The sequence below is a fragment of the Temnothorax curvispinosus genome, unplaced genomic scaffold (assembly GCF_003070985.1).
Source record: "Temnothorax curvispinosus isolate PA1 unplaced genomic scaffold, ASM307098v1 QBEX01017878.1, whole genome shotgun sequence".
Lineage (NCBI taxonomy): Eukaryota > Metazoa > Arthropoda > Insecta > Hymenoptera > Formicidae > Temnothorax > Temnothorax curvispinosus.
The window spans coordinates 445,133-468,277 of NW_020227658.1; the positions used below are offsets into that span (position 1 = coordinate 445,133).

A 23,145-nucleotide genomic window follows, 5' to 3' on the forward strand; every position below is an offset into this window, starting at 1 on the left:
CGAAATCGCAGTTCCGGGAAGATCTTCCGACGAGAAAAACAAGCGGTGACGATTGTCGAAAACAAAACGCTTCTACCAAACGAATGTAGCAGCGAACTAATAATCAAAATATCGCAGTTATCGTGTAGAATGCGAAAACGCGTTGTGTTTCAAACACGTATTCGTTAAATCGAGCGAGAAGCGTCGACGCTACGGAAGTATGTTCTTGAAAGATGGAGCGGAAGAACTTGAAAATATGAAATCATGGGGTGAAGAGATTATAGAGAAAAATGGGGAGGGACGAGACAGGGCTCTCTAATCTGCGCGCGGAATATCTAAAGGAGAATTCGCTAAGGACCAGGATGCCACGGAGGAGCTGCATCTCGCAAGCTGCGGAAATTTATTAAATATTTCTAGCGTATTTCATTTCATTATCTCTCCCGCCGGGACTCGCATTCCTCGAAGGACATTCGAGCAACTACCGGGGTATTACCAACGGAGAAATTAGTATGTGTACACTGTCGTTATTCCAACATGTACTCGTTACATAATTTACAATGTTGCAAATTTCCTTCCGTTATATCTATCATGGCATTGCTTATACGTATTTGCACAATTATTGCATTTCGGCATTTCGCTTGTTGTACATATCTTCGCGGTCTACAAACATGATCACAATATAGATGAATTTGCAATTAATGCGAATTGAATCATTAACGAAAGGTAGTAGATAGGGCGATGAAATGGAACTGTTAATCAAAGGAGGATAGATTATACGTATATATATCAATTTACTGCTAATCCGTAGAGAGAAACGCGTTGTTTGATTATAATTGGAATTCTCGGATCGGTGGACCAGATCATATGAAGATGGGTCGTTGGGTCGGTGTGTCGGCAACCTCGTAGCGCGCTCCTACATGTTGTAACCCCGTCACAGAAGGCCTCTGCAACCTCCGTGTAAAATTAAACCTCTCCTTGAAGCCGGAGCCGGATTTATACGATGGCTAAATATGAGCCGGCACCGTCGCCATTCTCGGAGGCCGTCACCCCTTTTCCGTAGGGGGCGGCGTTGGTGGCAATGTCGGGCGAGCTCCGCCACTTTCGTACGGCGTGCGCGCGAAGGGGATAATTTGTGAACGACGTGGAATTGCTGGGAAATAGGAGACGAGAAACTACTATAGCGCGCAACCCCCTCGTCCCCTCGTGCCCCGCATCTGCCTACTTCGGTCGCAATGTCGGTATTAGCGGAGAAGGTGTTCAGGGAAGTGTTCGCGCATAGGTGTTCTCGGATGCGCGAGCAGCATGCGGGGAAAAACGAGAAGCAGAGAGAAGAGAGAGAGAGAGAAAAGCAGGAGCCAGAAGAGAGTGAAAAGGAGATAAGTAGAGCGACGAGGCAGTGTAGAAAAGGAATACGTGGCAAGGAAAGGGACGCAAAGAGGGTGTACGAAGATCGGAAGTCGTGCAGTGAACGTTGCGTGAGACATGAAGATGGCACGTAGCACGTCAATGCCATTGCCTGTCGATTTACATCTGATATGTTCCGATATATTAACTTGACTCGCGCGCGCGTGCGCTAGCCGAAGGCTCATTCTTGGCGGATCCGTCTTCCCAGAATCCTAGGATGATACGCGAGACCACAGATTCGCTACGATAACTCGATTCGTCCCATCCAATGCGTAATGATGTAAGTCGAGGCCGTGGAACGTAACGATGCGAGGCGCGAGACGATGCTTATGAATAATTCAGCGAGCTCGACGCTGCGTGGAGGCTCATGCCTAGAACTATTGCCGCAAACATAGGCGATGTACTATTTGCCGCGCAATTAGCTTCGGAACATCCTGATCATTGCTTTCCGACTATTCGAGGTATTTGTACGCTAATCACGGACGAATACGCCTATATGAGCATTCGCGAAGGGCATACAATCCGAGATACCGGAACTCTCTGGACTTTCTGATTTATCATCCAATATTTGAGTGCGGAGCTTTTCAATCAAGGCCCAGGGTTTACACAACAGCCCGCGGCTCTGTTCGACTTGATTCAATGGCGTAGTCGAAGCCATGTAGACGGAAGCAGAGACAAACAACCCCCCTAACTATCTCTGTCCCTTCTTCCTTTTTCTTCGCCGTTCCGCCCGCGGACGCACCTTCAATCCGTTCTACTATCACAGACTTGCGAAGCTTCTCGGCGCTCGGGGTCGAGTCGCGGAAAAAAAAACAGCGCAATCATTATCTTTTGTCACATGAAATGTGGCGGAAAGCTGGAAAACTTCTCTGCGAAAGGAGAAATTCTTCAAAGGAATGGAATCCGCGCGATAAATATTTCATGTTTCTTATAGAAATCAGTAGAAAAGAGAACATAATGGTAATAAAAGTATCAGTATTGTTGGAACTTTTGTGGAACTTTCGGTACTACGGCGTTGCCTCCGTTAACGTAACTTACCTACTTCTTAAATCGGAAAATATACGCGTATGTATATTACAGCGTATATTACAGCGCGTCTACGGCGAAATTTTTCGAGGGGAGCGCGAACGTTGCATGCGTTTAAAGAGGTACCGGCGATAACTTTGTGGAAATGATGCTCGGACGCGTTGCACCTGCACACGGTTGATACACGGTGTATCTCATTGCATGTAGGTACCGAATGGGGGAGAAGGGATTACGGACGTCAAAATATATGGCGCCGCATGACAGCGCTGCAAAAAATAAGGGGGAATATGATAGTTGTGTAGCCTGCTATTTCAGAGACGAGCAGAGCAGGCGAAGCGGGGAATGACGACGACGACGACGACGACGACGACGACGGTAGCGGCGGCGATGACGACGACGACGAGAAGCGGGGAGTGTACGGGGGTGTGACAGGACAGTCGCAGTCGGAACGGTGTCGCGTCGTTGTTCCCCGACGGAACAAAGACAGAGAAGATGAGAGGTGAAAGGGACGCAGACAGGGGGTGAAACGCGCGACAACAAGGGGCTCTCTCGTTTCTGCGTGTGATGTATCCGCTACTATTCTGTAGGATAAGATCTTTGCGGGGCGCACACGTGTACATGTAACGCGCGCTATAACTATGTCGAATGTCTAGGGATGCACACGTACGCAAATTTCGCAAACGAGGTAGCTACGTGGAAATACGGCGGGGCTGCTGCTCTGGCGCAAGGCATAGTCCTCGCCGTCCTACGGATTTATTTTAGCCTGGTTAATATCTAACGACCCTTAAATTAAAGGGGAAGGGGAGGCGGTATTTTCATGGTGACTGGTCGAAGGTATTACGCGGGACGAGAATTTAATCCGCTTGACGTGCCCAAATCGTGTAATGTAATTAATAATTGCGGTGGATTTACGGGGAATTGTGAATTTCGAAAATAAAATTCATACGAACGTATAGAAATACTTCCTAAAAGAGGAACGAATCGTGGAAGACGGTCGTTCTGTGGGAGAAATGAATGCGGGAGTCTGTGCCACACTTGTACAGATAATATTGAATATCAAAATTATTTGTGAACACGTGAGAGTGCGTTTCTCATAGCTTTCAACAGTTTTGATAATCTATGAACTTCGAACTTCTCGTCAATGTAACGAGTTTGCCTGTTACACGCGAACGTACCCTCGGTTTATCGGCTGCACGCTTTCCATTATAATTCTCATTCTGGGATCGAAAAATTTCATTTTACCCCCGTAAATAATGTTTCAGTAATATCAGGCGCTAGCGCGTCGACGTCGGACTTGCATTATTATCAATCACAGTGGCAGCGCCGAGCTGTGCGAGCAGGTCGCGCATACACACACACAGACACGCACACATGTGCACATCACTCTCACTCACATGTCGTCTGCGCTCTTCTATCGCCGCGTTCGTCGGCGCGTGAATAAGTAATCAGAGCCTGATGAAAAGTGTCGCCGCCGCGGGAATTTATGGGCATCGGGTGCGCGACCCGGAAGTGTCAACTTTCTAGCGTCACCCTGTGGAAGGTAGTCAGAGGTGGTATGATCAAACGCGAAATTTCCGGTAGCGTCCACCGTGAAAAACGCGACTTGACGTGACCGATGACGTTTAACAATGGATTATAAAAACTCCATCACTCATCTACTTGCACGTCGAAATTTTCCGACAATCTTCCCTACGGGTTCTCCGTGTTGACGAATAAAACGTTAAGCGCTCGCGGAATAGACTGTAATTAAAAAAGAGAGAAGAGTTATCAAAAAGGAAGGTGAACGGGCGAATGAAACGCGTCGTCATTCCGGTATTTGTCCCTGCGGAGAGACCCTGCAATCTCCTGTTGCTGCATCTCGTCCGTAACTATTTTGAGATCCCGTCTCACCCCAAGAAATTAAGAAGCGCCATTAAGGCGCGCGCGGTCGCTCGCTGAAACGGACGTTACCTTGCGACGTTACGGAGGCGCGCATAGTAGACCCATTGGCGCCGTAGGTTCTTTCGCTAAAAAGTACAAAGGTTGACATAGAAATACGCTTAGCTTCAAAGGGAACGAGAGTGACTGGAAGCGGCATCTCGGCGAAGAAGACAAGGGAAGAGGAAGAAAGCGAGAGGGAAAAGAGAGAAAGAGAGAGAGAAGCTGAGATAAAGGGGGTTCTTTTAATAACGGTCCGGACTGGCGTTACCGGGCCTCGCGAAGCTAGTGCTTTCTTAAGGCGGCTGGTAAAGTGCCCTTGGTACAGTGCTGCCGGCAATATCTTCCGATTACGGTTAAGTAAAGACCCAACCTTAACTTTCCACCTAACCAGGGTATTCGCTTTCTCCCTCCCCGCTTTCTTCCCCTCCTCCGCCCGGAGTCTAGACTCTGCTAAATCCGATAAGACAACCGTGCGCAGCTCTACAGTCAAAATTGCAATCAAGCAACTATCTTAAACGAAGACCATGAAGATTTGACGCGCAAAAAGCGATCAGCCACAAAGACAGTAAATAATATCTTTGGTACACGGAGAAAATTTTATAGTAAATATTACTATGGTGTCGCACTAGCTGCGGACCATCGAGGAATTTCAAGTTAAAATACTATAATTATTGTTTTAAAAACGATAAAATAACGTAATTTTTACCATAAACATACACCCAGAGAAAAGATTTATTCAGAACAAATAAAATTTTGTTCAGACTAATAAATTCTTTTATTTATATATCGGCCTAATAGCATTTTATTAATTTCAAGCTTATTTATTTATTTGGCTACATGTTTGTTGCTATAAATAAATATTTTATTAGATACTAAGAGTTCACATATTTAATGTCAACTTAATGACTTTCTTAGTATCTAATAAAATATTTATTTGTAGCAACAATATTTTTTTCTTTAAATAAAATATATTTTTAAATAAAATATATATTTGATTTTTTTTCATATATATAGGCCTATTGCTTTCTGATTTTATACAAAAATTAAATAAAACACAAAATTGCTTAAAATTTGTTTATTTTAATTAAAACTAAAAAAATACAATTTTTAAAATAAACAAAGTATAAAATATACATAGTATATGTATATATGGTATAAAAGTATGCAATTACAGTTTTATACATATAGTTAATTTAATAACAAATCGAAGTTTTTTTTAATTATGCGGCATAAGGAACAGTAATATAATGCTTCTCATTCATTTTGCGCAAATATAAAGGTGTTGAATCTGGCAAATTATTGACATTAATATATCGATTCTGAACATCAACTTCATTAGGTTCAACAACATATGAATGGCAGTGTTCGTCAAAACCGAGGGTGCGTATATTTTGATATGAAAGCAATACTGTCTCCTGCTTTACGAATATAGCTGTCACTAATCCGAAATGTGGCAAATCGTCGTGTGTATCTGTGCGTACAACACATTTCCCTGCTTTATACAATCGCCCGTTATAATCGATCCATTTAATAGCAACGAATTCTTCATCAATTTTGTTTTCTGCAATCGCAATTATAAAAACATTATTATTGAAACTGATGATGATACATTTCCTAAAACTGAAACGACATCGAAACGACGGAACACTCGAGAAAACTGATTTTATTCAAATAAATTTTATAAAAATAAAAAAATTTATTTCATTTTAATAGAATTTATTTGAACCACACATGCCCTCTCATTTGATAAAAATGTTTGTTTATTTGAATAAGATCAAAGACACGAGATGACGAAAAGCTTCGCATTCGTCATATACATTGATCATCGATACATTGTACGAGCTTTCTCTAATGGCCAATTTCTTCACCATCGAATAACCCTATCCTTCGGTTAACCTCACTCTTCATCTTTTTCTAAGGGGGGCAGTTAGAAAGAGTGAGGTTAGAAAGAGTGAAGAGTGAGGTTAACCGAAGGATAGAGTTATCCAACGGTGAAGAAATTGGCCCTAAGCGAAAGAAGGACCGACATACATTTTTTACTATAAACGATTAATAACCCATTATGATAGAATAACTGTAAAAGTTATTCTTAGTGAAAGGTGATAATAGGGCGCCGGTCATTCGTCACATCTCACATATATAAGTTTCGTGCATTTTAGAATTAGAATATACTTGTGAAAATTTCTATGTAGCTCTCCAAGCCTGAATTTTGTAAGAATGTCACCATCTCATGATCCATCTTCACTGTTACAATAATTTTCGACAAAACGCACTGCACACTGCACACGTCTATACAGGACGAGAAACAAAATAAGTGACGGGCGCGCGCGACGCAGCCAGCTACATCTATTAGCAAGCGCAACTTGATTTGATCTATTTGACCAAAAGAAATACTTATTTATATTTTTAATTTTGAATATCGCGTTTATTCAAACCAAAAGAATATTTCTTTATATGGCACAGCTATACATAAATAAAATTATTTAGTTGCACCAAGTAGCTCTCATAGTCACAATCTAATAAAAATTTTGTTCGCACAAATAAAATTATATTATATTCAAATAAATAATGTTCTAATGTACTTATTTATTTGAATGTAATAAATCATTTCTCTGGGTGTAGTAATTTAACTTAAAATTCCTCGATGGTCCGCAGCTAGTGCGACACCATAGTAATATTTACTATAAAATTTTCTCCGTGTATGGATTAGAGTCGCTGAAATTTCATTGAATTATTAAAAGAGTGTCCGATTATCCGACTTAATTAGCGTAAAATCTCTGATTCGCGCACTTGTTGCCGAATTAACGCGCTTAATTCACATTGACGAGAGTGGTTAGGAAGGAGGAAGGAAAACGACGGAAAATGTGTATCGGACGGAAGTACCGCGATAGCGTTTCCACGAATCGAGTTTCTCCCCTCGGTCATTCGAGACGTATCGGGGCATACAGCATCCGAAAGAAGTACATAGCGGTAATTTATTCTAATTGGATGAAGTACGGTCATTAATAAGCAATGCACCCGAAAGCAGGTTGACGGGAGGATAAGCTATTTTCTTTATATTCTTTCGGCCGCGTTGTTTCTGTCCTTTCTTTCTTTTTTCGCGCACTTTCCTCTCCTCTTCCTTCCGGTCTCGGTTTTCGCGTTGCGCGACGGAGAAGGAGAACGCGGGGGAAGGGAACGAGCGCGAGGTGGCGGATCTTAATAGCACTTATTACTCTCGTCGGAGGCTTTCTGATATATTTCCTCTATTTTTCGCCCGCGGGGAAATCAGGCGCGTAATAGTATATAATTAGTTATATGGTCCCTCTCCGTAACCTAGCCTGGTGTATTATGCACGATCAAAGTGACAGAGAGGCGCGTAGCCTGCAAGTGAATGCAGCCCATACCTCATTAGCCGCGTACGCGCAGAAAATTGGGACGATATGTCTGGAATTTCCGAGGGCAGCGTGATAGTCCGTCATAGTTTCGACGCCTCGTTAAATTGTGTGGCCCCCATCGACGGCGACGTAGCGTAACGCGGCGATCGTTCGATATATTAACCGTTTGAAGTTACATTTCATTATATTAGATTCGCCGAAATACCACGCGCTGAATTCATCGATGGCGCACGCTCGGGTGCTGTGTGTACATCAAAGGAATAAATAACATCGGAGTGATTGCAGTGCGAAACGAACGGAAAACGATACGGTTCATTAATATGTCTCGTCATTTATTCGATAATTCTTTACGTACCGAAATTCTCTCTCTCTCTCTCTCTCACCATTTGAAATAATTCAAGTATAATTGCGATTTTTATTTACCGTCATTGCTGATCGATAGAGAATATGCGGCACGTTATTTTTGCTTTTGTTTGCCACGTCTCGTTCTGCCGCAAAGTATAAGTGAATGAACTATCGCGATAGAAAAGAAGTGGGGAAACATATAGGACGATTTCAAGACGGAGGCCTCCAAGAAGGAACGAAAATCTGTACGAGGACAAGGGATAATCGCAACTAGACGTAGAGACCGGTCTGACGCGCGGGATTGGACACGTAATATCATCGTTTTCGGTTATCTGCCGCGAGAGAGAAGATAGGAGGCGGTCGTGCGGAGGCGACTCAATGGAGGAAAGGGGCATCTTACCGAGAGAGAGAGAGAGAGAGGCTTGTGCCGGGAGAAACGTGTGGACTGAAGGGGTTCGAAGTTGGTGGGCGGGCGGATTTGCGGGAGCCCCCGGTTCCCAAGGGACTCCCACAATTGCCTCGTCCCGCAATTATACGTTTGAGCGGAGCTACTATCTCCGTTAATGTGCCGGACTCCGAACTCGGGGAGTCCAAGCAAGGCCAACTAGCTGAAGGTATCGGCGCGGTGAGAGCGCACCACCCAATATCGTCACCGTTGATGCTGCCGCCACCACGAAATATTGCCCGTTGCACTACGACCCGAGGACCAAATGTGTATTTAGTTATACAGCCTCTTTGATCCCGCGCTATCTCGATTACCAGCCGCTGTGTGCACCGCAATTTTCAAGCAATATCGAGCACCTACTTCCGAGCGCACACGGCAGGATGCCGTATACGTCGTATGGAAATACATCGCCGGAGAAACGCGATTTTTTAACACTATCGCAAGCGGAAACGCTTCCTATGCTGGAAATATCTTGTGTCTAGATGTGATAGTCAAATATAGTGCTCGCCGAATTATTTCCGATGCAAGAAACACATGACGGTATATTACGTAATCCCGTAAATCCCGAGGGATAGAAAAATATGAAATACATATCACAATGCAACCGTTCTTTAAACGAATGTTCAGCTCTTTCTGGGATCAAAAGCATTACTAGTTGTAAAATCCAGAGCTACGATTATCGAACTCGTGTCGACGAAGCAATATCGTATCGCATAACCATGCCGAGAGAAATATATTCCCGCCGAATTATTATTACCTGTGTATATCTCCGCTGGAAATAAAGCGGGGAGTACAAGTTCCACGAGGGAGGTTGATAAAAATTAACGGTCTCCCGTGAAAGAATTAACGACGGAAAGAGAGAAAAACCGTAAGGCGAGGAAAAAAAAGGCGCCGCGCTTTAAGCGTTAATTAGGACGGCCAACAGATTATACTAATTTCCCTGCCGTAACGAAGGTTGTTAAAATCGTGACAAAAATGAGAGCATGAAAAATAATGTGCGTATTTCTCGCCGTCTGAGCTGAACTCATCCGATACCAGGGGCGCTCCCTGCATATGGATACGCCGCCCTCCTGCTGGATTGAGATAACATAATAACCGCATTTACGGGAGGCGCCTAGCTACCTCTAGGATACATCGGGATTGGAAAGGATAAAATATCATCTTAGTTACTGTTGCCGGTAAGGCAACGTCTCGTATAATGTGTACTGTCTGGCGTCCGATAACAGAATTGAAAAATCGTGATAAGTCGATCCTCTCTCTTCAACCGCTTACGACGGCTTAATTTTCATTTACGTTAAACATTTATATTGAATTTTATTTATACTGAGATGTTATTTTTATTTATGTGTTGCACAACAGTTTCGTATATCCGTGCACATAGCAACGAGAAACGATGATTATTATTTTAATACGATTTTAAAGTGTCTTAGAAAATTGAGCCAAGATCTAAATTTTAAAATTGACTCACGAGAGACTATAAGATACCGAGTTTTTCTCTTATTGGATCGATTTTTTTCATCGTGCAGTATTTTTCGTCCCTGGATGTACGAAGATAAAGTATCCCGACGCTGGTTCTCGTCCTGATGGCCGTGTGTTGTATACCGTACGATAGATGGACGCATTCCGAGTTGACACTTCGAACAACCCCAAAAGCTTTCACCGGGAACACACACAACCTGGCTCTGGTAAATGCAAACATTTCTGCGGTTCGGGGGCGCGGAAGGGACGACGATTTCGAGTAGACGACCAACCGTAGGCTAAATGGATCCATTGTGCCATCGAGCAAAGTTGAAGCATCGAACAATCGACTGCGGTCATCGACTATCGGTCACACGCACCTAAAGATAGTGTCAAAGTCATGAGAGGCGAGAACGACCGAGAAGCGGAAATCGCGCAAGCTATGTTATAAAGGGGCTGGACGCGAAACTGATCGCCCGCGATAGGAAAATACAGGAGTATCGATAAGTATTTGCTTAGGCTCCCCCGTGAATTATTCGTCGGAGAACGGACATGACGTCTTACCGCGAATAAAAACATCCGTTTGCCGCCGTTTTTCTACTTATTTCAATAGACCACGAGCAGTTAATTACAGAATAAAAAAATAAAGGTTATTTTTGCGGAGACGATTAGCTTAAGCTTCTAAATAAAAATAACTAACTTTTTCGAAAGAGTATTATCATATCTGGTTTTTAATACACTGTGTGTGGGAGAGGAGTGGTTATAGGATATAACAAAACAGTAAAAGGAAGCAAAATAATATAGATACAAATTGTGGAATTTTGTATAATGTACGTGTATTTTATTATACGATACAGAACATAAAAGAAAATAGCTGTGTGTATTCGCACGCATGGTAGGTTTCCGCAGGATGTATTTTTATCTATTTCAAAGGCTTTAACAGCCGTATAAAATTGTTTTACTGTCTCTTTAGCGCATTTGAAACATACGTTAGCGTTACTCGCTAGAGAAAGGACATCGAAATTTTGTGGTTTTTGATGCTATTTCGGATATCTTTATGACGCATGAAATTTACTGTAATTACGCGTAATAATATAATACGTAAATGCATATAATACGAAATATCTTTGCGAGAAGATTTCTGCTGAAACTGTAAATTCTGTGAAATTCATCGTTACAATATCCACGTTGAATTCTGACCTAGTTACTGAAATTGTGGAATAACATTCTACTTCTACGATTTTATGCAAAGTGATACAAGACGAAACTCAAATTTCAATACCATTCATTCCGAAAGTTTCTTCCAAATTAAGTTTGGCAAGTGGGTCCTTATCTACCGCTTTCGCGTGTATTTATATAGAGAAATCTCTGTTAACGTGAGTATAAAAGGAGTCGGCGAGGATACATCGCGAGGAAAACTCACCCCCCCCCTCCACGACGCTAAGGATACCAAAGTGTCGGGAATCCCGAAGGTAGGTACTCCCAGTAGCGCGATTACCGAACTTACCTGGAACAAAGAACATAAGGCTGAATTAGCGTGAGGATAATGGCACATTCGTTTCAATGCACATTTAGCGACAAAACAGCTGCCGTAAATGCTGATAACACCATAAGGGGGCTTTTACGCGAGACGATATCGCGCGGCGTTTCTTCCTTTTTGCGCTGCCAGCGCACGACGCATCCGCCTTACGTACCTCGCTCGCTCGCTGGCTGTACGCGCAAAAGTCCGCCAGTTTAATGTCATTTCGTCCCTCATTTGTGATTCATGAAATCGTCCGAACTTTCGTCCCCCCCCCTACACCCTCCTTCCCCTCGCCACGTTTCGAAAGCGAGCCACCGTGATCCCATTTCAGCTGTCCCACGGGCACGGCCCGGATTCCGAAGCTGTCGAATAACCAAATAGCGAAATCGATCTATCCGAGGGCATGCGTGTATATACGCCTGTATTCCTAGACTAGTACGTTTCAAGCCGAATGTGTGTCGAAAGAATGTCGATTATTTTCATTTAACGTTACCGCGTGTATTAGGAGCATTCAGGCAAAAGCGCGCGATGTCTGATATAACATTCGTTGTACTCCATATATATGGAAATTTCGTGAGTACATTCAACGGGTATGTTTAACAAATGTTGGGTATACGTATGCCGGGGGGATTGTACGCTCTTCCGTCGTACTTCGAGCAAAGTTCGCGTATGCTTTAAGACCGCAAAGATGGCAGAGCACTCCGTTCTAATTAGCGGAAGACAAGTGATTTTCGAGTCACATTCTTGGTGAGTCTCGACTTTGGCGTTTTACTAATGTTATCCTTAGATATTCTGATATAGTTTTGCCCGGAACGCGTCTCGACATAACATTCGCGAATATTGCAGAAACTACTCGAAAACCAACGACACGGCTCTCTTTGCAAGTTAATTCACTGTAATTAATATTCAAACAGATCACGATTTCCGTGTCACGAATGTATTTTTGCCCAATAAAAAAAAAATAATAATAATGGAGAAAAATAAGCATGCATAATATTCGCATGAAGTTACCGGAGTTAAAAAATACGAGTTAAGGTATAGATATACAAAAGTATTCGAATACGCAGAGCCCAGAAGTTGCGGAGCGGTGCACCACGCATAAAATATTAAGTTGTTTGCGAACACAAATAATGTTATACGTGGAATACCTGACGAGGAAAATAAACGTATTATTGTCAATTTCTGAAAATATTCCGCAAGAACAGCCGACTAAGGTATAGAGGGAGCGTTCTTTCCCTCATAAACTCGCCGTTATTCGTTTCGTTTTCAACTTCGTTCCGAGTTTTCATTGGGGTCCGCGCAGACGTAGGGCTGAATTTTACACCGGCGGGAAGTCCGGGTAATTGGAATCGCAGGCGGAAATTGATACCACAATAACAATGTTGATGACATGCACTCGATAGCCGACGTCTCCTTGAGGGAGAACGGAACGGAACAAAGAAGAGGAAGGGCGTGGGATGGGGCAAGGCAAGGTAGAAACGGAGGGCGCTCAGACGAGGCACCGACTCCCTCAAAGCGGCATCGTCGTAGGAAGGAAGTCAATTCGCCCAGAAGCGTCTTATTTAAAAGTTTGTATCGGGCAGAGAAGGAAAAGGAGAGAGAAGAGCGAGAGAGAAGACACGCTTCTGCGAGCGAGAGGCGGAAGACGCCGCGCAGCTAAATTGTCCGTGAAGAGCTTGAGGGCGAGAAAGAAGTGCCAAAGATTCAGTAATTTATCTGTGACCATCTAGAGCGGGAGGAAAAGAGGAAAAAAAATGAGGAATGAATCGAGCCTTAATGAAAAGTCATTCACCGATCTTGCCTCGCGTCTTTTTCCTCCGGGGGATGCTTCATTCTTCACGAAATTTGCCCACCGAACTCGAGAGTTTGCACCAAGTACCAATCGCAATCATTGAACAGTCTATTTTCCAGAGTGCGCCAAGTGTTTTTATTATCTTGCGTAATCATTAAAAAAAAAATCGTGCGCCATCACTAATAAGTTTTCGATAAAATATTCAGTTTGTTTGTCTTATGTCATTTAAGCTAACAAAGAAATAAAAATTTAGGTGTTATTGCGCTGAAAGCTTTCGCAAACACGTAGTCTGTACACAAGCGTTTCACGTTCCGGCTAATTCAATTGAAATCGCGCCAAGTGTGACGTAAACAATGGTAGCGATGGAGCCAATATTTCTCTCCGCCTCGCGTAAAAAAGTCAGCAGGTTACCATCGACGACAGACTGTTTCCAACGGCTCTTAATTACGATATTCCGTGCGCGGAAACTATATTGACCCCTTTGAAAATCAACGAAATGGACACGTATAGGAAGAAGCGCTCGCTCTCACGTACAAGCGTAGTGATTCGTACATATAATTCGTAGTCGTGTTTCGTTCTTATTACTACATGTCCAGGCACTGGTGAAAAGGCGCAATCAAGATTTCTCGCCGCGTGCAACTAAACGCGTCGTGACATATGCATCACCGCATCGTGTCGTTTCATCTTATTTCGTATTCTTGTTTGCGTTGCCGTCACTTCATTGCTATAAATTGCTCGACTAAAATAATTGTACGTAATATGATAAAAGCGTTACTTTTATTGAATGCTTGAAAAAAAAATACTATAAAGGTTTCTACGTTTCATATTTGTATTTAGAAATCACGAGAAGAATTTATTATACGCTGTTATTTTTTCTGCGTAGTTGGAGTTTCGACATTGATGGAATAATTTTAGTTATGTAAAATAAGATTCTTAACGAGTAAGTAAGGGGTTAAATTCTTTATTTGGACAAAAAATTACTAAAACCACCGACATAGAATTGCAAGAAAATATATTCTCACGATTCAAGTGAGAGCGTCGTGATTTCATCGTCGACATTCGTGTACCGGCATTGAGATTCCGGCGAGTGCGTCGCGAAACGAAATTATGGACCATGCGAGGGGACCATCGATAGATTCGCGCGACCTTGATGAGTTCAGAAATGAACAAGTTGGGCGCTCGTCCGTCCACAAAGTCCTTGATAACGACGCCGAAGATAGAAGATACCCCGCAAGCTTGTAGGCCGGGCGGTAACGAGAGAAACTGCGGCGCTCATTTAGCCGTGTTTGTTCTTGCCCGTCCTTTCCCAAGGGCCACGCGGTTGGGGGACTGCGTCGATGTTGCCGACTTAATTATACCCCATTCAGAGGCGTGTCCCTTGCACAAACTGCGCCCGCAGTCCAGTATCCCGGTCGACATGGTGACCATGTACCAAGAGCTACGTTTGGTAAAGGTATGCGTTGACGTGTTGAATATGTACAAAATATTTTAATATTTCCGACCTGCATTTTAATGATGTATTTCTCTATAAAATAAAATTAATTTTTCCTTGTCTAAAATGACGAGGCATAAGATATTTCAAGTCACATGTAGCTCGGAGGAGAATTATTTTTTCTTTGCGTTATTTTTCCTTTAATTTTAATTTTTCCTTTAATTTTCTATGAATCACTCTATATTTTACGCATTTTAGTTGTAAGGAAGATGTGTTTACTTTATTAAAAATATTAGTAGAAAGTTTTTTTACGTTAATATTAGTAAGTAAGGCTACTCTGTGCGATTTTATTTAATTGTATATAATGATAATATTCAAACGAGATGTACATTATGATGATATTAGAAAATTATTCGAGATGTTCCTGTACGACGTTTTCTCTGTAAATCATTCATATGTCGTAACTAAGTACGATAAGGGTAAAACAATGAGTGGCAATTTGAAGGCATCCCTAACGATAAGTATCTCGTTACGTGGGAGTTATGATGGATTTGATACGATGTAGCGTCGGATCGACAAAGACGCCCACATCGGTCGGTGGCATATGGAATAACGATGATAATAACTGACAAGGAAATCCTATTTGGGGGCTGTATACGTATTCCGATAATGATAAGTTGTCAATAGCACTCAAGCGTATTTATGTTGCAGCATTTCTACGGACAAAGTGATGCATAAATCGTCTAAGCAATATTCTATGATAACAAGATAGCTGGCTTGAGAGGCTTCCAACAAAAGACGATTGTACTTACAAAGTCGAAAGTATATAAAAAGTAATTTTTTTTTTTAATTTAATTCTAATTTCATTCAATTAATTATTATCACTTGCTTTTTAATTATATAATACCTTATTTTGTTTGTGATTTTCGCACGTATGTGCGAAATTATAATTGTTATGCACTTGTGTAAATTGCATGTAATCGTGAAATTAGAGGTAACATCTGCGATCTCGCCTCGTTAGAAGGATTCTAGAAAGTTTGAAGAGGCTTCAGCAATAATTTAGATACGTACCGAGAATTTGAAGACATAAGAGTCTAGCAGCGATTCAGACAGGCGCATTAGCTCTCACAATTTCGCTTCGCGTATCTTGTACGCAGCATCGAAAATCTGGCGCGGGCATTTGCTATGCGCAGATAGGTAGCGCCTTACTTCGCGCGTTAGTCACGTCGAGAACACTTAATTGCTCGCGATTATGAAGGTTGGGGAATGTGGAACGTAGCGACTGTAATCGTTTGTAAAAGTCAAGGGTGAAATTGCTCAAAACGCGAACAACGGGCGGCGCGAACTCGAAATACGCGTGCACCAAATAGGGGGATTCGAATGCTGCAACGGTTTGTGTAGGAAGGCATTTATTATAAGCGGGGCGGAAAGAAGTTTTAAATATCTCTGATATCCGCGACGCCGTGGAATTCTATTCGAGTAAGTAATCGCGAAGCTCTGCCTTGGGTTTCACAAAGTCAACCTATATTGAAGCGGATCAAATTGTTCGGGGCGGACAATAGAACTGAAAGTTTGGTTCTTTACTTCTTTGTCTTCCCTGAAAAAGCTTTCCTCTCTCGGCTCTTTTCTTTCTGAGAGGTTTCGTCAATTAGCTAATTCTTTCGGCGCACCGGCTCTTTTTTTTACGACCGACCTTCTATTCCTTTTAACCCGCCCGAACACAAAGGCCAAAACCGTCGAACTCGAAAAGAATACATACGCTACGCGCATGTCACAGCATGCGAGTATGGGAGAGCTTATGTAACAAACCTATGTAACAAGCTCGACGCATTTCAACGCTTCGCCGCGCGTTTAAGTCTCTATAAATGAATAAGATACATTGAATAAGACAGTCTCCAAAATGTGGTATAAACTTGTTTGAGGTAAACAATTTTTAATTACACAACGCGGATTTAATTTCCTGTAGGAAACTTATACGGAAATGCGTGTATGTCAATCTGCAGGCTTTTTTCTCTGTATTTTAAACAGCAAAATTTCTATTTATCACACATTTTCGTGCTTATCTGATTCATGGAAAAAGAATTTTACAAAGAAATGTTCAATGTCATCGACGTTGACGAACAACTGCCGCTGTTCACGCTTAAAATATTTTATTCCGTATACATTCCGTAATATTGCAGCATGCGTTCTTCCTAAAGCAATTTCCAGGCTTACGTATGTAATATGCGCAGACTCACTTCCTACGAGCCGTCGACAGTGTGGCAGTTCTATTCCTCTTAACAAATAAATAAATCACCCTGGGGGTCCAGCTGATTTATGTGGCGGAGTTTCAGCCGTTTTGCTCGGTAATATTCCATCATGCCGGATGCGGGTAGAAACTCTCGTATGACTCGCGACAGGAAAACCGAAAACGTAATCGCGCAAATTGCGGTGCTTTCCACGGGTGTAACGTCAGGGCTCTGCGGCAGGCTGACCAGACCTTTTTGTCCGCCGCATGCGTATTTCCTGCGCGAGCGTGTGCGTTTCCGACTTTACCCACGTGTTGATTTTCGTTCATGGGTAAATAAAGGGATTTCGTTCGCGGCACTCGCACCGCGTCTGCTATTTTGAAGATATTTTTCGCAGTCCGTTCGACAAGTATTATTTTAACAAGAGAGGACCAATAGAAACGCCCGGTTACCTCGCTATACTCCAGTATCTAGTATAGAAATCAGTAGAAACGTACTATATACTCTTCGGTGTACGTATATATCCCAAATATATCTAGAAATATATGGCTAGGGAGAGGAACAGAGAGGATCTAAAGGAATTACCGCGAACGAATATATTTATCGGCTACCTTCGAGGTCGTATATTTTTCCCAAAACTCCAAGTCACAGCGATTGATTTTTCCGCGTGCCATCAAAATTCTAGCAACGTCGGGGATAGCCCAGACTTTGCAGAGGTTACACAGAGAAGATATCGGCTTTCACGAGCAACGTGACGGATCTTTCCTTCGTCTATCGAGCGAAGGAGGGCGAGAAAGAAAATCTTGCGATCCGGCGATACGGTGGAATATTCGACGTAACACGTCCAGAACGGTGTCGGGGTGTAGGAAGAGGAAGGAGACGGCGGAGGGTGACGCGGTAAAGCGGTCTGCCAATAACGCGAGAGACCTTTGTGTGGGCCGAAGGTACGAGGCGTCGAGGCATCGCATAGCATCGCTTCGAACGCCCCTTACGTCGCGATCGCCTCGCCAACCGCCACCCCCTGCCAAGGGATGGCTGCACGCTCTCACTCGACTGCCTTCTCTCCGGCATGGCGAAGGCTCGAAAGGGCATCAAAGAAAAAGCCGAACGCTCGTGTCGGAGCCGCCATTTGATTTGCGCAAAATCGCGAAGGGACGCCAAACGATAATGCCTACCAACAGCTGCGTGCGCAAAACTGTTTCGCGGAAATTGCTCCGGGATGAAAAGATTCATTCGCGCAGCACGAGGGCGAGGACGTGCCTCGATCGACATCTTGATATAACCCTGGCAAACGATACGATATTATTGAAAAATGGAAAAATCAGACGTAACGCGAGGACAAATATACAACAATGTACCGCACACAAGTGCGACGGAGACACGTTTAGAAGGACATGTGAATATAGCGCGTGACTACATTTTTAATACAGATATCAGCATTTCCATCGTCGGTCGGTGGGAAGCGAAAGAGGGCACAAAGTCTCGAAAGCAATTTAAGGTCCAGGAATTTTCTTTGACCCCCGAACACCGGGGTTCGCTTCGCAGAGGCTCGAGCAGAGACACGCGGCCCATCTAGCCTTCCCCTTTTTCATTTTCCCGATAGCCACGTCGTGGCTGCCAGATTAAAAACTAAAAGTTCGCTGGGTGCGTTAGTGCGGCAAATAATTGAAAGAGTTTTTTAACGGGATGTCCCTTACCCCGGACGTCGCGTCCTCGGCGTCGCTTTCGCTTCCGCCTTCTGTCCTCGGCCATCGCTGCTCTCGCTATTCGACGGAACGACTGCAGAAGGAAGAACCCTTAAAAGCCGGAGTGCGCAGCTTTTTAAAACGATGTAATTGTTAATTTGGAGACGAAATACAATTTCGCAAAGTTCCCCGCTTGTTCAAAGGAGAAGAACGCAGGGATCGAGCCAGGGCGGGCGGGGAGGTGCGAGAGGAACGAAAATGAGCACCAACGACCTGGAAGGGCGAGGACGAAGGGAATAGGAGCTCGGCGCAAAGGCGACAAAGACACCGCCATTATTTCGAGAACGATAGTCAATTTAAATTAACAGTGCTAGAGAGCTTGGAAGGCGACCCTCTCTCACGTACCTAAGTAATCTCATTCCGCATTAATGCGCGGGACGAGTGTTAGCAGCGCGACAGCAGCAAGGATCTTCGCGAGATCCATCTGCGCGCTTCTTTATACACCCAAAATTGCAATTCGCTCTATGACAATAGCGCGCGCGGCGTAGGGCAGTATCGGGTAGCCTTAATCTCTCATCCTGCGATGGAAATGAGCGGATCTTCGTGGGCTTCGGTCTCTCCTATCGTCGCGCGGCTGCGCCACAGAAACGGCAGGAAACGGTACGTACCTCCTCCGTCGCGAACCGAATCAAAAGATACGCCCGCTCTCCACGCTCGGTATTCGAGCGGGATGGCAATTCCGACGATATATCCACATACCGGATACTTTTATCGTACCTCGCTCCGAGATAAACGCCGCGTCTTATTCATAATTCTCCGTCTCTTTCCGTAGTTGCCCGGGCATATCCCAGGATTTAAGGCATGCCCACGTCGCGTTCCACTTGGCGTCCGTGCGCGCTGCAAATGCGATCCTGAAAGGAATCGCTTTTAAAGAGGATATTTCTATCGGGGTATAAGCGCCCAGCCGTTTACGTATTCATAGAGGTGGAACGAATGCGTGTAACTTTATTAAAGGCGAGTGGCGCTCCCCGGTCCGCCGCGCCGCGCGCTCCGCCCTTGCGAAAAATAAAATTCGTAAAGTTCAACGGGCGTGCAAAGAGTCGATGGGTGTCCCTCGCGAGGCGGGAAAAAGAAAAAGAAAAAGAGAGTGAGAGAGAGAGAGAGGAGGGATTGTATATAAACGCGGCGCGGGAAATCACTACGACGACGAGAGGAGCCACTCCCGGAGCCGGGATGGTTCTTAAAACTGACCATATTTTGGTGATATTGTCCATATATGAAAGAGACTCGATCTAGCCTCCCTGCCATCCCAGCCGGGGACATTCCATCTCGCCAAGACCTCCCTTTATACCGGCGTAAGCTAGAAATATCCTCAGTTTTATCATTTCAGACCTGGTCTTCATTTTATACGTTCCTGGCTCGCTCGTCCCCGCGTACCCCCAGTGCATCCTTAGCCTCTTTACGGACCACGGGAATGAGTCGTAGCCGGGAGCTTTTCCCCAAGAGGGGACCACGCACGAGAGTGTTTGTTGCCGCTCGTGTCCACGTCCTTCTGAGTATACGATGGTCTCCGCTCGTCCCTTCTCCCTGTTTTTTTTCTCTCCAACGACGACCTTTTCCGTCTCGCGCTAGTAGTGCGTCTAACTCTTCTCTATCTACTTTTTTTCTCATTCTTTCTCTCTCTCTCTTTCTCTCTCTCTCTCTCTCTATCACACACACATACACACACACACACACACACACCCACCAATTCGCAAGCCTATCCAATAAATCGAGAATATAATGTGCTCCGAAGCACTTGCCAATAGGTTGAAATGGACAGCCGGAAGGCCCGACTACATACTCGAATCAATATTGTCAGATTGATGCTACCGATAAGAATGGGGATTACGACTCATGATTGCGAACGTCCGAATGTGTATTACGTCACTATGCCATTTGCAGTAACGTTACAAGGATGTTACGCTATTATGAGTGTCTTGAGAGAAATTATTATTGCAAGTAGATTCAAAAATTCATTGTAAATATTCGATCTTGAAGCTTTAATTGTATTTTAATAAGGCAGTTATACGGATATTATCTCAAAAATAAATGCTTTGCGTGTACACGTAGGAAGATGCAAGTTTTCGTAGTAAACTGCAAACGTGTAGGTACGTGTATAGTATACGTTTGCTATCCCTTCAGGATACTTGTCAATACTGTCCAATTTCGCGGGATACTACGTGCTTCCTCTTTCAATATCTGCCACGTCGCACACTGCTAAGTATCCAGAACCGACAGTGAATTGGTATTACCAGACGTCCGACACTTTAACACTAGCAACACGCTTTGTCTCCTTCGACTCGGCGGTTCTGATCGATCGATCGTGATCGTCCGCGCACCCAGGCATTCAAGGACTTTTGCCCACCTATTTCGGAGCACTGCGGATTGGTTCGGCACGAGACGCAATTACCATACTCCGATCTATTGCCCACCTCACTCCCTCTCTCTCTCTCTCTCTCTCTCTCTCTCTCTCTCTCTCTCGCTCGCCTATTCCGCGGGCAATGGGCTGGATAACTTCCGGTTCGTTCACCGATAGCCTACGGTTAAACGCTGCCACCTTCCATTACCGTTATTGCCTAACGTCATTCACTAATCCATCTACCGAGCTGGGTCGTCGATCGATCGTCGACCGTAAAAATCGTGGTCGCCGTGAACAGGTACGTACTATACTCGATTTTATTACTACGAGCAAAGTCGACACTTTTACGCCCTCGACTATTTACAAGCCTCGACTCTACGTTATATCACGAATATGACATCACGTATAGTAGGAAAATATCAAAAGATGGATGGCTTTTGATAAAACGCTGATGGATAGTGATTAGTCATCAGCATTAAAAACAGATTTAGAATGTCGTTCGTATAAATAGCTTGTTGCAACTTTTTTCGCCGTTGAGTAATTATTACTAATTACACATAGTAATTTACACACAAATTTACTTTCTAGTATAATTAATTCAATTTTACTTCAAGACAAGCTCAGGTTTATTCTTAGCGCCTCCTACTCTATTAGATCGAAAATTTCCGATTTTACATTTTTTTACACTCAATCTTAAAAAAATGCCGAGGAAAATTTTGTATAACAATACAAAGCAAGGGGTGGTCGACATTACAGGCGATGTTAGTTGAGTTCGCGAGAGTACACGTGGAGGAAAACGACAAACAAATGCAAGACGCAATGGCAGTGGCGGTCGAAAAAAGCAGCGACAGGAGGGTGTAACGGAAGGGTTTACCGGGTAGTCGAACCGAGGAGGGGGTGAGGATGGAATGGAGATAGCTGCTTTCTCTTTACGCTCCGGCGGCTCAGCATCCGCAATGGTAGCACGCCAGTCGGATCTTCTTTACGAGTATTGCGGTTGCGCCACGAGCGCGTCACAGGAAAGAGATCGCGGCCCCTCGTCGGCGGGGATTCGCTCCACTTTTTTAATCCCGGAATTGTATTTATGCGCGTACAATGGCACTTCCCTGTCCCATTACTTCTCCACCGTCCAGCGCCGCCCCGCCCGCGCCCGTCCGTCCGTCCGTCCGTCCTCTTCGAAAGGAGACTCCCGTGATCCTGCTCGAAATTTTCGGCGCGCATTGTTCCGGAATTCACGCGTCGCGCGACGAAATAAAGGGATTTTATCGATAGTGTCGCGCGCGCTTTATTGTTCTACGCCAGTAGAACGCCACCGATTGCACATGAATGTCTTTCTTTTTACGTATATGTCTAAATAAGCTGCGATAGAAATGTCTACGAAACTCAAGTTTTTAACAGCGGTTTCATAAGAAAGATCTTTGTCACCTTGAACAGATATATTTGGTGAAATATATCTGTTCTTAAGGATAATGTGATATATATATAAATTCTTATTCTGCCAATGACATTGCGAAAGACTGTTTGCGAGAATCATGTAAAAATATAAACCAGAATATTAATCATTTATATAGATTAACGCAGTCATGTTCTTTCGTAATACAATTAATTGTGTTAAATAAAGACAAACGAGGCTATCACTCTAAAGTTCAAGATGTGTCACATAACTTCGTGTATATTCAAATTTGCGATAACATTGCCGACGTTGTTATAGTGAAAACTCTTTCCTCTCCGCGTCATGCTATTGGCCAATTTTTGTGATCTTATCGCACTACTTGCTGATATATAAAGAGTGTCAGATATGTCGAGACGTCTCTCACTGTCTTTCAGTGTCTACAAGGTTAATGTTAAGCTGAGTTTATGAGGCGACGTGAAAAAAAGCAGATACACAAAAAAAGAAAACAGGACAGAACGAGGGACAGAAGGAACAAGTGGGCATTCATTCCCCGCATTCCAATTTCAAAGAAGCTCTAAAGCCGTGATCAGACTACGGATTGGGATTGAGATTGGATTGAAATTTGACCAATTAGAGCAATGTTCACTAAACTTGTTAGTTTTCTTTATTCTGATTGATTAAATTTCAATCTCATCCCAATCCGTATTCTGTGATCACTGCTTAAATCACCCGTTTATA

General features: G+C 43.6%; 2 protein-coding genes across 14 annotated transcripts in view; both read right to left on the minus strand.

The window, feature by feature from the left end:
• The window catches only part of LOC112467901 (CUGBP Elav-like family member 4), a 546,980-nt gene that overhangs the window by 206,534 nt on the left and 317,301 nt on the right, over positions 1-23,145 (minus strand). The window lies entirely within an intron of this gene.
• On the minus strand, positions 5,498-6,917 carry LOC112467903. Its single transcript, XM_025036813.1, has 2 exons — positions 6,502-6,917; positions 5,498-5,890 (listed from the first exon to the last, which is right to left on the minus strand). The coding sequence occupies exons 1-2, from the start codon at positions 6,566-6,568 to the stop codon at positions 5,550-5,552; spliced, it is 408 nt and encodes a 135-aa protein (XP_024892581.1). The 5' UTR covers positions 6,569-6,917; the 3' UTR covers positions 5,498-5,549.